This window comes from Hylobates moloch, unplaced genomic scaffold, assembly GCF_009828535.3.
Source record: "Hylobates moloch isolate HMO894 unplaced genomic scaffold, HMol_V3 SCAFFOLD_7, whole genome shotgun sequence".
NCBI classification, from domain to species: domain Eukaryota; kingdom Metazoa; phylum Chordata; class Mammalia; order Primates; family Hylobatidae; genus Hylobates; species Hylobates moloch.
In genome coordinates, this window is record NW_026652282.1 from 110,551,063 (window position 1) to 110,564,011 (window position 12,949).

A 12,949-nucleotide genomic window follows, 5' to 3' on the forward strand; every position below is an offset into this window, starting at 1 on the left:
CCTCGGCCTCCCAAAGTGCTGGGATTACAGGTGTGAGCCACTGCGCCCAGCCTCCCAAACATTTTCATCACCCCAAAATAAAACCCCACACCCTTTAAACAGCTGCTCCCCATTCCCCCTTCCTCCCTGCCCCCCGCCCAACCACTAATCTTTCTGTCTCTATGGATTTCCCTATTCTAGACACTTCATATCAATGGAATCAAACAGTATGGGGCCTTTTGTGTCTGGCTTCTTTCATGTAGAATACTGTTTTCAAGGTCTAGCCATGTGTTAGCAGGTTTCAATTCTTCATTCCTTTTTATGGCTGACTAATATTCTCTTATGTGGATATATACGCCATTGATGGACTTTTGGGCTGTGTTCTCCTTTTGGCTGTTCTGAATGGGGCTGCTGTGAGCACGCATGTACAAATACTTGTTTGAGTATCCATTTTCAGTTCTTTGGGGCATATACCTAGGAGTGGAATTGCTGGACTTAGGGTACTTTTTTCAAGGAAAGGATAAGAGAAAAGGGCTGGAAGCGTGGCTGGGGTGGGGGGAATCAAGGGAAAGGAAGGTCCCTCTTCATCTGGACTGTATGTGAATGTCCGTGAGGAAATGGCAATGGAAGCCACACCACCGACCAAATCTTGGAGCTCCTCCTGTGTGCCACTCATGGGCCTGTTTGAGCTTTAGCATCTTTGCTCACCCCAGTTAACTTTTGGCTGTCTCAAAAAGGCAAATTCACCTGCAAATGACAAAGATTGGTAGTCAGTGACGAGGATTAGAGGAATGTGCCGGAGGCTTTGAAGGAAGTTCCCAGAGAGGAGCCCCAGGAATGTGGTGAGCTAGGGCTGCTCCCATGGAATCCTTGTGTGACCTCTTGTGGGGGAGGGGGACAGCAGTCATTTGAATGCATGTGTTTCGGCATGTTGGTTAAGCAAGCACTTTCTAGTCTCGCCTTGTAGGAATTCCTCCCTCCTTTCCTCTCCATATATTTATTAAGCTCTTACTATGTGCCAGGCACTGGGCTTAGGTATGGCAGAGACAATGGTGAACAGGACAGGCATGGTCCCTGTCTTTTTAGAACTTATGCTCTCACTCCATAATCTCCCATGACACCTAACACAGGGCTAGGCACAGAAGACACACCCACCTAACTGACAAATGTTTCTGGAAGAAACTACTTCCAACCCTCAAGTGACATGGGGTACAGAGGAACACCTGAGCCGACAGCAGGACTGCAGTTGTTTTTCAGGGAGTGCACAGAAGATCTAATGTGCATGACTAGAGGTTTCCCACTCTGGTTGCTCAGCCATGACTCTGAAAGCTTCTCTCTGGCTGCCTTTTCCTACTGGGGGAAACCCTGCATCACCTGGAAGGTTGCTAAAGAAATGAGTCATTTCAGTAGCTCACAATGCTAATAGGTGTTCTTGTTGATAGGATGATCCCAAAGGGATATTGGGTCATGGTGGTGCTTCTCACTGGGGGAAACTAGCTCTGCTCCTTTAAGTTGGCTGCCAACTTCCTCCTGGGATTTGCTTTTTGGGGGGCACCCTCACCTCACCTGTGCCCTTTGGACTGTCTGCTGTCCGGTTGCCCAGGTGCCACCTAGGGCTGGTGGCAATCATACACAACTAAGTCAGCTTGCCAGTTGTACAGGGTGGCATATTGGCTGAGCCATGTACCCTTAGATGGTAAAGTTGGATTTGTCGTGAAAGCCAATGGACCCACTTTTTGTCCAGGTAGGAATAAGAGGTGAAACAATTCCACTAGATAGTGCCTAGCTAGGAAATGAGGAGGCTAAGGGGTGGCCTTAGCCTCCTCATTTGTCTTATCTTGTCTGTAGAGCAAGTAAACAAAATATTGTTAGAACTTTTATGTGGTCAAATACATAGAACCCAAAGTTTAATATTTTAACCATTTTAAAGTGTACAATTAAGTGACAGTAAGTATATTCACAATGTTGTGCAACTACCACCACTATCTAGTTTCAAAACTTTGTCATAATTTTAAAGGAAAATCCTGTCCCCATTAAGCATCTCCTCCCGCTCTCCCCCAGGCCCTGGCAACCACCAATCTGCTTTCTGTCTCTATGGGTTTGCCTCTTCTGGACATTTCATCTCAATGGAATCATACAATATGGGACCTTTGGTGTCTGGCTTCTGTCACGTAGCATCCATGTGGGTAGCACGTGTCGGAATCTCCTCTTAAAGGTTGAATAATATTTCACTGTATGGATATACCACATTTTTGTCTGTTTATCCATTCATCCATTGATGGATGTTTGGGCTATGTCCACCTTTTGGCTGCCATGAATAGAACTGCTGTGAACGTGCACACAGACAGGTACTTGTCTGACAACCTGTTTTTAGTTCTTTTGGGTATATAGCAGGAGTGGAATTGCTAGGTCATATGGTAATGCTGTGTTTTACCTTTTGAGGAACAACCAAACTTTTCCACAGCAGCTGAACCATTGTGTGTTTCCATCACAAATTTCATCAGTTGATGGGCATTTGGATTGTTTCCATCTTTTGGCTTTTGTGAGTGGAATTGCCGTGAACATTCATGTATAAGTTTGTTTGTTTGTTTGTCTTGAGATAGAGTCTTGCTCTGTTGCCCAGGCTGGAGTACAATGGCATTATCTTGGCTCACTGCAACCTCCACCTCCCAGGTTCAAGGGATTCTCCTGCCTCAGCCTCCTAAGTAGCTGGGACTACAGGCGTGTGCCACCATGCCTGGCTAATTTTTATATATTTAGTAGAGACTGGATTTCGCCATGTTGGCCATGGCTGGTCTCAACCTCCTGACCTCAGGTGATCCACCCGCCTCGGCCTCCCAAGGTGTTGGGATTACAGGCGTGCGCCACTGTGCCCTGCCTCATGTGTAAGTTTTTGTTTGAACACCTGTTTTCAGTTCTTCAGGATATATACCTAGGAATGGAAGCAAAAGGATTTTATGAGGATAAACCTGGCCATTTCCCCATGTTCTTCAAAAATGAACCAGAAGGACTTATGCTTATTTATATTATTATAAATCGGAGAGATTATGATTCGATAAATGAACATTGTGACCAGCAGGGAATTAAAATCCTGGGATAGGTCTAAGATTCTGCTTGCAGGGTTAAAGCTCTACACCATGTAAAGTGGAGGTCCCAAACCTAAATGCCTTCAGGCTTAAAAGGGAGAAGAAGGCTGGGTGGGGAGTGGCGAATTGGAGCCCAGCCCGCATGTGTCGCTGTTCCCTCCAGCCAGCTGTTGACATGCAGGAATTTGGATACAATGTTGCCAGATCAGATTTTTTTTTTTCCACAGAAATATTGGGAAATCTGGATTTTTAAGTGAAATTGCCCAATTTAAAAATGTTGGAAGTGGGGCCAGGTAGGGTGGCTTATGCCTGTAATCCCAGCACTTTGGGAGGCCGAGGTGGGAGAATCGCTTGAGCTCAGGGGTTTGAGGTGCTGTGAGCTATGATCATGCCACTGCACTCCAGTCTGGGTGGCAGAGCAAGACCCTGACTCTTAAAAAAAAAATTAAAATGTTGGAAGCAAATTGGGATTTTTTTTTTCTTTTAAAGCACTGGGTCAAACGCCAGGCAGTCAGTGGATTAGATTGGTCTTCTGTCCCCTTGTTGGCAGTCTCTGACTGAGAACAGGAAGTGTGTGTCTTTCTGGTCACTCCTGGCCTCTCTTGTGGTCCTTTCTTCCCTTCTCCTGTTCCCTTAGCCCCATATGCGGGGACTTCACTTGGACATTCCTTCCCCAGCCTAACCTCCTTGTCTCACTGCCTGCTCTTCTTTCATCAGATCACCTCTCGGATCTTCAGGGCCGGGCAGAGGGTGATCCTGGTGTATCCTGGGATTTTTACAGCAGTTCTGTGTTGGGTAAGTTTTAAGTGGGATTCTTCCCACCCCTCTTCTCAAGAACAGGAGCAGCCCTGTGGTGGTATCCCTTCTTCACCTTTTAGTGGCTTACAGACCCTTTCAGACCAAACCTGAACCCAAACCCATCCTTCCCTGCAGACTCAGAAGTCATTTGTCTAAACTAGGAAATGCAGCACTGATTTGGACATAGCCATCCCTCACTAGCCCTCTACCACTCCCCACCCTGAGCATTTAAAAAATTATCTTTCTTCCGAGGTCCCTTTCTTCTCCCTGGCTTCGTCTTAACCCTGCCAGAAGCCCCTATGAGCATTGTCACCTATTCCAGTATTGCTCACACTCAAGAGGGACCCCAACCCTCACCTGACACCTACCATTCCCTCCCTACCCTGCCCCCACGATGCACACGCAGTTTTTGAAATAGCTACTGTCTTCGGAGCCCTTAGCCGCAGCTTTCCTCTCCTGGAAGACCAGCAGGCCTTTATCCATGGTGGTCATCTAGCATTCACCCTTTGGGCTAGGGGCTGAAGATGAAAGGAAACACCCACTCCTACCCTTGGGGGAAGCTGGAGGGGAGAAAGTCAAGATGGAATGCAACCGGCCACACCCAGAATGTGGGCTGGGGAAAGGAACCCGCTGGGCCCCCTCTGGGTTTCGTGGGAGCCCTGCAGGCAGTGAGGTGGCTTGGGAAAGCTGCAGCTAGAGAAAGACAGGTGTTTTTACCTTGCCCTTGTCTGCTGATAGTATCTTCAGGCTTCCATCTCCCAACAGCTGAGCAGCTCATCCTTGACGTCACCTTGCTTTTTCCAGTTGGAGGGGGGGAGTAATATAATAAATCTCTGGCCACATAATGATTTCTTTCAGTGCTAGAACTTTCATGTGCCCTCTGAAGGATGTGAGCCATGGAACCGGCAAACCTCATCCCTGACTAGGGGACTGTGGCCTTGTCATTTACCTCCCAACCACCACCCCCTCCATGCCCCTTTATCTGCTTGGCGCATTTCTTTTCTTTGGTTTTGTACATGTATCTGAGTCCTAATCCCCTGTATGCTCCCCTTACAGAGGAAAAAGACGGGTTTGCCTGTGACCTCCTACATAATCCTCCTGGGAGCTCAGATCAAGAAGGAGACGATCCGATGGAGGTGGATGATTTCATGTTTGAACTCTCAGACAAGCCTCTTCTCCCTTGCTACAACCTCCAAGTCTCAGTGTCCCGCGGGTAAGTGTCTGAGAGATCCATGGCGACTGAGTGTCAGGATCCTGGCACTCAGTGGGAAGGTGGAATTCTCCACGAGGAAATGAAGACCTGGCAACAAGTGCCATCACACATTACAAAGGCTAGCCTGCCCTTTTAGCCCAGAGTAGTCATGTTCAAACTAGAGGCTGCAGGCTCCATGGACATTGACTATCTGCATTTCCTGAACCTTAAATCTAGATTCTCTCTCGGGAAGCTTTTTTTGCACTATTACTGGGTATAAAAGATAATCTGAAAGATACTTGGGCCTATGAACTGCTAGAATCTCTGGAACATTTTTGTAGTTTCTGGAGGTAAACAGATAGAACATTTGAAGTTGAGATTGCTGGAAAAGCCAGGACATATGGTTGCCATAGCCATGGGGCCACTAGGGTCCTTCAGTAATCCACAGCCTAGTTTCTCAGTGCTGTAATGTTAGTAGCGTGGTGCTACCAACATTGTCAGCCTAGATTACTGTGCATATTATATTGGGGATCATCCATTTATTTAAGGAGACTAGAATATAGAATATACCTGACACGTAACATTAGATTGAACCCAATTTAATATTTATTTGATGGTTCTGGAGGGAGTTCGACAGCCGGCAGGGCCATGGCTCTTGTTGCGTTTCCCCACATGTCAGCGTGTGGAAGTGCTGGTTGAGAGAAGGAGAATGCCGGCAGAATTGCCCTTTTGTTCTTAGCCTCCACGATTTTTTCTCTCTGATTGGTGTCTTCATGTATTTCAAATACTTTTCCGAACAGTTGTAAGGATAATTTTTCTTTGATATCTATTTTTAAAATGTCAACTCTATGTTAAAATCCTGTGAACCAGTAGCCGGTCGCAGCAGTTGTAATTTCAGCACTTTGGGAGGCCGAGGCGGGTGGATCGCTTGAGGCCAGGAGTTCCAGACCAGCCTGGCCAACATGGTGAAACCTCGTCTCTACTAAACATGCAGAAATTAGCCAGGCGTGGTGGCGGGTGCCTGTAATCCCAGTTACGCGGGAAGGTGAGGCAGGAGAATCGCCTGAACCTGTGAGGCGGAGGTTGCAGTGAGCTGGTATTGCCCGCTACACTCCAGCCTGGGCGACAGAGTGAGACTCCGTCTCAAAATAAAATAAAATAACAAAATAAGTCAGTGAACCAGCATGATGTGCACAGGACAGGGAGCTAGGTAGATGATGGATGAGGAGGTCTTTAAGTGAGAGCCTCTGTTTAGGGCTCTAACCATTAGACCACAGTTTCTTTGCATCCCCTGCCCTCCCCCGCCCCACCACCCCACACACATGGCCTGATCAGAATAAAAATAGCATATATGATGGCACTAGTAGGGATCAAGTTTCAGGGGCTTTTGGTCCTTATTCTTCTGGGCATAAGCTGATCCCTGAGGACAGGGCGGGGCCTCTGGGATATAGTATTGCACGGTTAATTAATTCCTCCAATGTATTCAGCACCTCCCTCTCTGAAACAGGATCTTGGGCTTCAGGCAGTAAAAGGACCAGAGTAGTCTGCATTAGGTGCGGACAGAACACGGGCCACGGAGGGCTGCGTGCCCCTCAGCGAGCTGGGTGGCAGGCACATAGTTAGCCCAGAGCCCGGTACCAGCAAAGCTGGTTTTCCTGGTGTGACATCCTCTAGCGCTCGCTCTAGAGCTGCCTTTCCCCACAGCTGCAGCACACTGTGAAAATGTCTGTTCTTCAAGAAGTTGGGGTTGGGGGTGCTAGCGTAGAGTGATGCCTCTGAGGCCCTATGGGGTGCAGAAGGGCCTTCTGAATCACCAAAGCAAGACTGAATTCTCATCACTAGTGTGAATGTTCTCAGGGCATTTTTCCATTCTTTGGAAGTGATGGTCCAAGTGTATGATATCTGTAGTCCCCTTTTCTTAACCCAGAGCCCTCCATTTCCTAATCATGTGAGATAAGAGCTTGCTGTCATTTGGGAGAAATGTTCCATTTTAGGGATAAGGATCGTGGGTCTGGTTAGATGTTTAAGGCACTGGAACAGAACATTTGATTCTATAAACATGTCTTAAACAGCTGCACCAGGTCAAACCCTGGGGACCTTCAAAGAATCTACCATCTAGTGCAGTAGACAGACAAGTATATAATTAACTCTAATAAAAGACAAAATGTCCTAAGCAGATCTATTATAAAAAACTCCAACAGTTTCAGAAGGGTGTCAAATGCAAAAAGTTCCAGTCCACCCTGAGCCCCCATTGCTATGCTGCAGAGTGAACCACAGTTTAAGGTTCTTTTGCAATCCTTTCAGAAATGGGCTTTGTTAGTAGTATTACAATAGGGATGTGAATCAAATGCCACGAGACCATGGGAGATGGAGGAACAATGAGTTACACCGGGGGAAGGTTTCACAGGTGATACAGTATCTACCTGAGCTGGGCCTGGAAGGAGAGAAGGACGGAGAGCAAGGCACTGAAACATACAAGTTCAGAAAGTAGGGGGAGTCCTTTATCATGTGGCTGGTGCTTGGTAGGGTGGGGGATATAATGTGGGGTGTGTGTGTGTGTGAGAGAGAGAGAGAGACAGAGAGAGATTGGGTGGACATTGGGCTGAAGAGGTTAGAAGGTCTTATATAATATCATGCTAGTGGCCGGGCATGGTGGCTCACGCCTCTAATCCCAGCATTTTGGGAGGCTGAGGCGGGTGGGTCACTTGACGTCAGGAGTTTGAGACAAACCTGGCCAACATGGTGAAACCCAGTCTCTACTAAAATACAAAAATTAGCCAGGCGTGGTCGTGGGTGCCTGTAATCCCAGCTACTCAGGAGGCTGAGACAGGAGAATTGCTTGAAACTGGGAGGTGGAGGTTGCAGTGAGCCAAGATTGCGCCACTGCACTCCAGCCTAGAGACTCCATCTTGGAAAAAGGAAAAAAAAAAAAGAAAAGAAAACTGTAATGGTAACAGAAGATCCAATGAGGGTGGGTAGGGGTGCAGAAGAGTGACTCTTGGCAAAGGGAAACCGGTTAGGAGGCTGACAAGACAGAGCCCAGGCCAGAAGTGGCAAAGGCTGGAGCTGGGGTAGTGGAATAGTGAGGAGGGAAAACCCTGTGAACTGGGACCACTAATGTGGGGAGGCAACGTTTTCTTCCCTCATTAGTCAATGTAAGCGTTTGGCCCGGGATCGGCCTCTCCAGCACCCCTCCCAGCTGTCCCCAGGCTGCCACCCAGTCGGGTGTGCTCAGCAAAGTCAGACTCCACTCTCTGTAATGTGAGCTCTGGCCCTGCAGAAACGATGGTGCTGCTGCCGGAGAAAAAACTTGTCTAATGCATTCCAGAGCCAAAGAGAAATGCCTTTTGGATTACCCGCAGTTTAGGCCTTTCTCCACGGCTCCCCCTCTGCTGGGGAAGATCTTGGAGAGCAAGGAGGCCGGGGAAGCAAGAGTAAGAACAGGAGAGGGAAGCCAGCCGGGGTTGGCAGGGGTGGGAGTCGGGGGAAAGACTGGTCCCAGCAGATGGCAAATGCCAGGTCACAGGGGCGCAGGCTAAGTCCCCAAGAAGCCTGCTAAGAGTTTTAGGTTCTAGAATGCCCCTTTGCCTCCTGTTTGTGTTATTTTGGAAGAGGTGGTCACTGATTGCGTGCTCACCATTTAGCTGAAAGCCGGGCCAGGCATTGCAGGGGACGGGAGGAGACATTTGCCTCAGCTATACCCAAGGAGCCTGTGGTTTAGCAGGGGATGGGGGAGCCAGACTGGCAGTGAGTTATAATGGGAGACATTGGTGGTCGCGCAGCCTTTGTGGGCTTTGCAGAGTGTTCTGGGTCGGTGCCCCCACCGCTTCCTCCAGCCTCCTTCAATAACTCCCATCCTTGCCTTTGCAGGCCCTGCAACTGGTTCCTCTTTTCCGATGTCTTGAAGAGGCTGAAGCTTTCCTCGAGGATCTTTCAGGCCCGGTTCCCGCACTTTGAAATCACCACCATGCCCAAGGCTGAGTTCTACAGGCAGGTGGCCTCCAGTCAGCTGCTGACCCCTGCCGAGAGGCCTGGAGGCTTGGACGACAGATCCCCCCCAGGCTCCTCTGAGACTGTGGAGCTGGTGCGGTACGAGCCAGACCTACTTAGGCTCCTGGGGTCCGAGGTGGAATTCCAGTCTTGCAACAGTTGACCGGGAAAACAGCCCCTCCTCTTCTTTCTCCTTCCGAGTTCGCCCTTCCCCCACCTCCTTGTCTTTCCCCCACCAAGCACCAGACTGCAGAATGAGGCAATAATACGGACCAACAAGAAGCCGCCTTATCAATGCCAGCATTAGCGACTGGACTGTTTTTGTTTTTTTGGTTACAATTAGTTCTCATCTCCCTGTCGTCGTCATTGTTATCGTGGTTGGTGATGGGGGTGGAAAGTTGAACTCCGTGTCTGAGGACAAGAGGTCCCGGGGGTGGTGGGAGGTGGCGCCAGGGTCCCTTGGACTGGCCTCCTTGTTTATGACCAAGACCAAACCTGGGCTCTGGATGGCCTTGGCCTGTCCCGAGGAGAAATGAGAAAATCCCAGATCTCTGAGCGCCCCCCAACTCCATTCCCCTGTGTTCTTCTGTCTTCTGTAGTATTTATTTTATTAGTATTTAATTTGTATTGTTTCATTGGTTTCTGATAAGTCTGTATCACTGTGACGATTTGAGACAACTTGTTGTATTGAGGGACTTTCTGTACCTCCTTTTCTTTTTCTTTGTTGATGAGCTCTGACAAAGCTATTCCCAGGTGTTTTTTCCCCCCACTGGGGAGAGGGTGAGGTGGAATGGGGTGGGGGAACATGGACTTGTGACTAATGAAGCTGGCTGCTGCTGGCCCAGGGCTGGGGGCTTGCGGGTAAATCCTGAGGCTTTGGTGCTCCCCCACCCACCCCCTCCCGCCCTTTGCAGCAGCCCCCTATCTTGAGATTAGTGTTGACAGGGAGGGGAGGATTGTGAGGTGAGGGATTAATAAGTTACTCTAATAAAGGAGCGTGGAGAAGGGATCTGAGGGGTGAGGGTGCCCCCCTCCTCACGCCTTCTTCACTGCCCCCCCTCAGAGTGCACAATACGAGTTTGTTCCTGCCTCCACTCTCCCACCCCGTTCTGGCCTCCCTGTCTCAAGATACTGAGCCTCTCACCTCCCAGCCCTCAGCCACCCCCATCCCTGCCCCTTCTGAGACTCACAGCGCCCCTTTCCTTCCTCTCCTCCCTCCTCCTCCCTCAGCCCCTCATTCTCCTTGGGAATCTGCAGAGGGCTCTGGGACTCACTGCCAGATGTGAAATCCAGGCGTCAGCTGTTTCCTAGGCAAGGGCAAGAAAGTGGTCTCCAGCCCTTGCTCCACTCCTGCCTGGGGGCCTGGGGCTGAGTGGTGTCCCCACCTGGCCTCCCCCTGGCCTCTGGGCCTCCAGTGCTGGGTTTGTCGAGTGAGAGAGAGGAGCTTGGGTTGTTTCCCTGTCCCTGCCCCCTCTGTGGCATTGTCCCTCCCACTCTTCTTATTTTTCTACCAATTGCTATTTTTCCGAACAATCCTTGTAGAGTATGTACCATCCAAAGGCAGGAGGGCCTCGCCGTGGCCGGCTGTGGTTGGAGATGGTACAGTTTTATTGTACAGGTGCTAAAACAACAACAACAAAAAAGAAAATGGAAAAAAAAAAGATTAAAAAAAAAAGGAAAAAAAAAAGCCAGTTTGAGGATGGGACAATCTGTTCTCTAGAGGCTCCTGAGCCGTGCGGGAGCATTGGTGGTTATTTTCTTTATATTGTGTTTGTTCTTTGTTCCTGGGGGGGAAGTTCTCAGCCCCCTTCTGTAGGACTGCTCCCCACCCCCACCATACTGCCCAGTTGGTTTTGAACAGTTGTTTTCCCTTTTTAAGAAAAAAAAAACATATATATATATATATACATATATATATAAAGTTGAGGGGTTTTGGACTTTAATTTGTTGGTTTTGTTGGGGTTCCTGGTATTGTGTAGTTTATTTCATGTTCTGTTTGCCTTTCCTTTTTTCGCATTTGGGTGTATATTCTGGCTGCCCTTTATGTTTCATTTTAAGCAACTGGCTGTGGAGTCAAAAACACTTGCATACTGAAAAACCTGTGTCAGGGCTTCTGTCTCCCGTCTCTCTTTTTCTCTCCTCCCCTTTGGGACTTTTTGGTGGTTTCAGAAGGTGGGCATTGTGATTCAGTAAATGGGGAGCCCCTGCCATCCTGCTTTGCAGCTGTGGGTCCCAAGGGGTACGATGAATAAAGGCAAGGTAGAGTGGCTAGTGAACATTGGGTCACGATCTGGAAAGAAAAAGAAAGGGGCAAATCCTGGGGGCAGGGCCAGTGGGGGCAAATGGAGCATCTGGCTCCTGTTGCTTTGGTTTGGGGTCGAAGCACGTGCCTGGGCAGTCCTTGTTTACATAGGAGTAGCAGGGTTGGAGGAAGTAGCCCTCTCTTTGGTGGCTATGGGAATAAGCCTCTTTAAGGAAGTCCCCTGCTTGCCCTAGGCCACCCTGCCGAGGTGGCATCTGGCTGCATGGCCTCATCACTGCCCTCACTGTTGTACCAGTGCTCCCCGCCCACGGTGCAGGCCTTCCATGGTTCTGTTTTCCTGCCACCGAGCTACCATGAAGGCAAGATGCCCATCCTGGATTTTGCAGTTTTTCCTCCCACTTCTGAAAAACAGTGGTAGAAACTAAGATTCTTGTGATTGCTGGTTCCAGAATGCACCAGTGACTGAGAGGAAGAGGATGTTCGAGAGGCCTGGCATGAGGGTCTTTGAAGCTCTATTCTCTTAGGGCCTCTCAGTGTGGCTTTCGAGTCTGGAGAGCCCTGTTAGAGAGTGTAGAGGCAAAGGGATCTGTGTGTCCGGCCGGCTGGAGTCCAGCCGTCCTCAGGAGTGAACTCTAAGCTGCTGTCTTTGCTCAAGCCTCAGAAGCTTGGCTCGACCCAGGTCCAAGCATCATCCTCTTTGAACCATAGCATTAATCTTCCTCATTGGCCCTCCTCTTCCCACTTTCTGATCCCAAGGCCCTATGCAATAGTCACCTTTGTCAGATTCCCAAACAAGCCCACAGTGGTTCTGAATTCAGGTCGATCCTGTGCTTGGAACTTGCAGTTAAGTCGAGTCAGATTGTTTTATTGCTTTTGGGGTTGTTTGCCCACGGCTTACCTGGAGTCCCACTGCCCTTCTGCCAGGTTGGAAAGATCAAGGCAGGAAGTATGGGCCGTGGCATTAAATCTACATCTCCAGTCAGGATTGGGGTGAGGATGGCTTGGTGGCCTCTTATTAAAAGATCTCCCAGTCCTTTTAGTACGGTGTAGAGGAAAGAGCCAGCACCACTCCTAACTACCTAGGCTGACCTTGGGCGAGAACCTAGTCTTTCCCAGCCTTCACTGCTCCATCAGCCAAATGGAGGCCAATGTACCCACCTACTGACAGAGCATCACACTGAGGACCATAAAGATCTGTTTAGCCAAAATTAGTTCCTCCTTCATGCCGAGCTCACGAACCTATGGTTAATGAGGGTCTTATCGGAACGCTCTTTGGGCTTGAAAGAGAGGCTCTGTTCAAGTCTTGGTGGGAGGAGGGATAGTCTCCGCATCCCTATTTGGAGTAGGTGGGGTTGGGGGCGGTGGTGAATGGGGCAGTAAACTCCTGCCCGTTCCATACTCTAACCCAATAACCGGGAGGCCTGGTGGGTGTTTAACTGTGTCCCGCCCATGCAAAGACCAGTGTGTGTGTGTCTGGGGAAGGGTGGGGTCCGCCCCAGGGGCGTCTGCTCAACTGCTGGGCAGGGGGACGCGAAGTGCTCGGGCCTTCTGGACCCCGCAGCAGGGACGGGCCGGGGTTCCACTTGTTTCCCTAGCGCTCCGGCTGCCAGCGCGCGGGGGGGGGGGGGGGGGGGGGGGGGG

General features: G+C 49.6%; 1 protein-coding gene across 1 annotated transcript in view; it reads left to right on the top strand.

Annotated features, from left to right (window-relative positions):
• The window catches only part of BCORL1 (BCL6 corepressor like 1), a 43,707-nt gene extending 32,566 nt beyond the window's left edge, over positions 1 to 11,141 (top strand). Inside the window, exons 8-10 of the mRNA XM_032757601.2 lie at positions 3,783 to 3,860; positions 4,920 to 5,076; positions 8,926 to 11,141. Coding sequence (XP_032613492.1) covers positions 3,783 to 3,860; positions 4,920 to 5,076; positions 8,926 to 9,208 — 518 coding nt within the window. The 3' untranslated portion in view covers positions 9,209 to 11,141. The remainder of the gene's footprint in view (positions 1 to 3,782; positions 3,861 to 4,919; positions 5,077 to 8,925) is intronic.
• Positions 11,142 to 12,949: the final 1,808 nt, after the last annotated feature.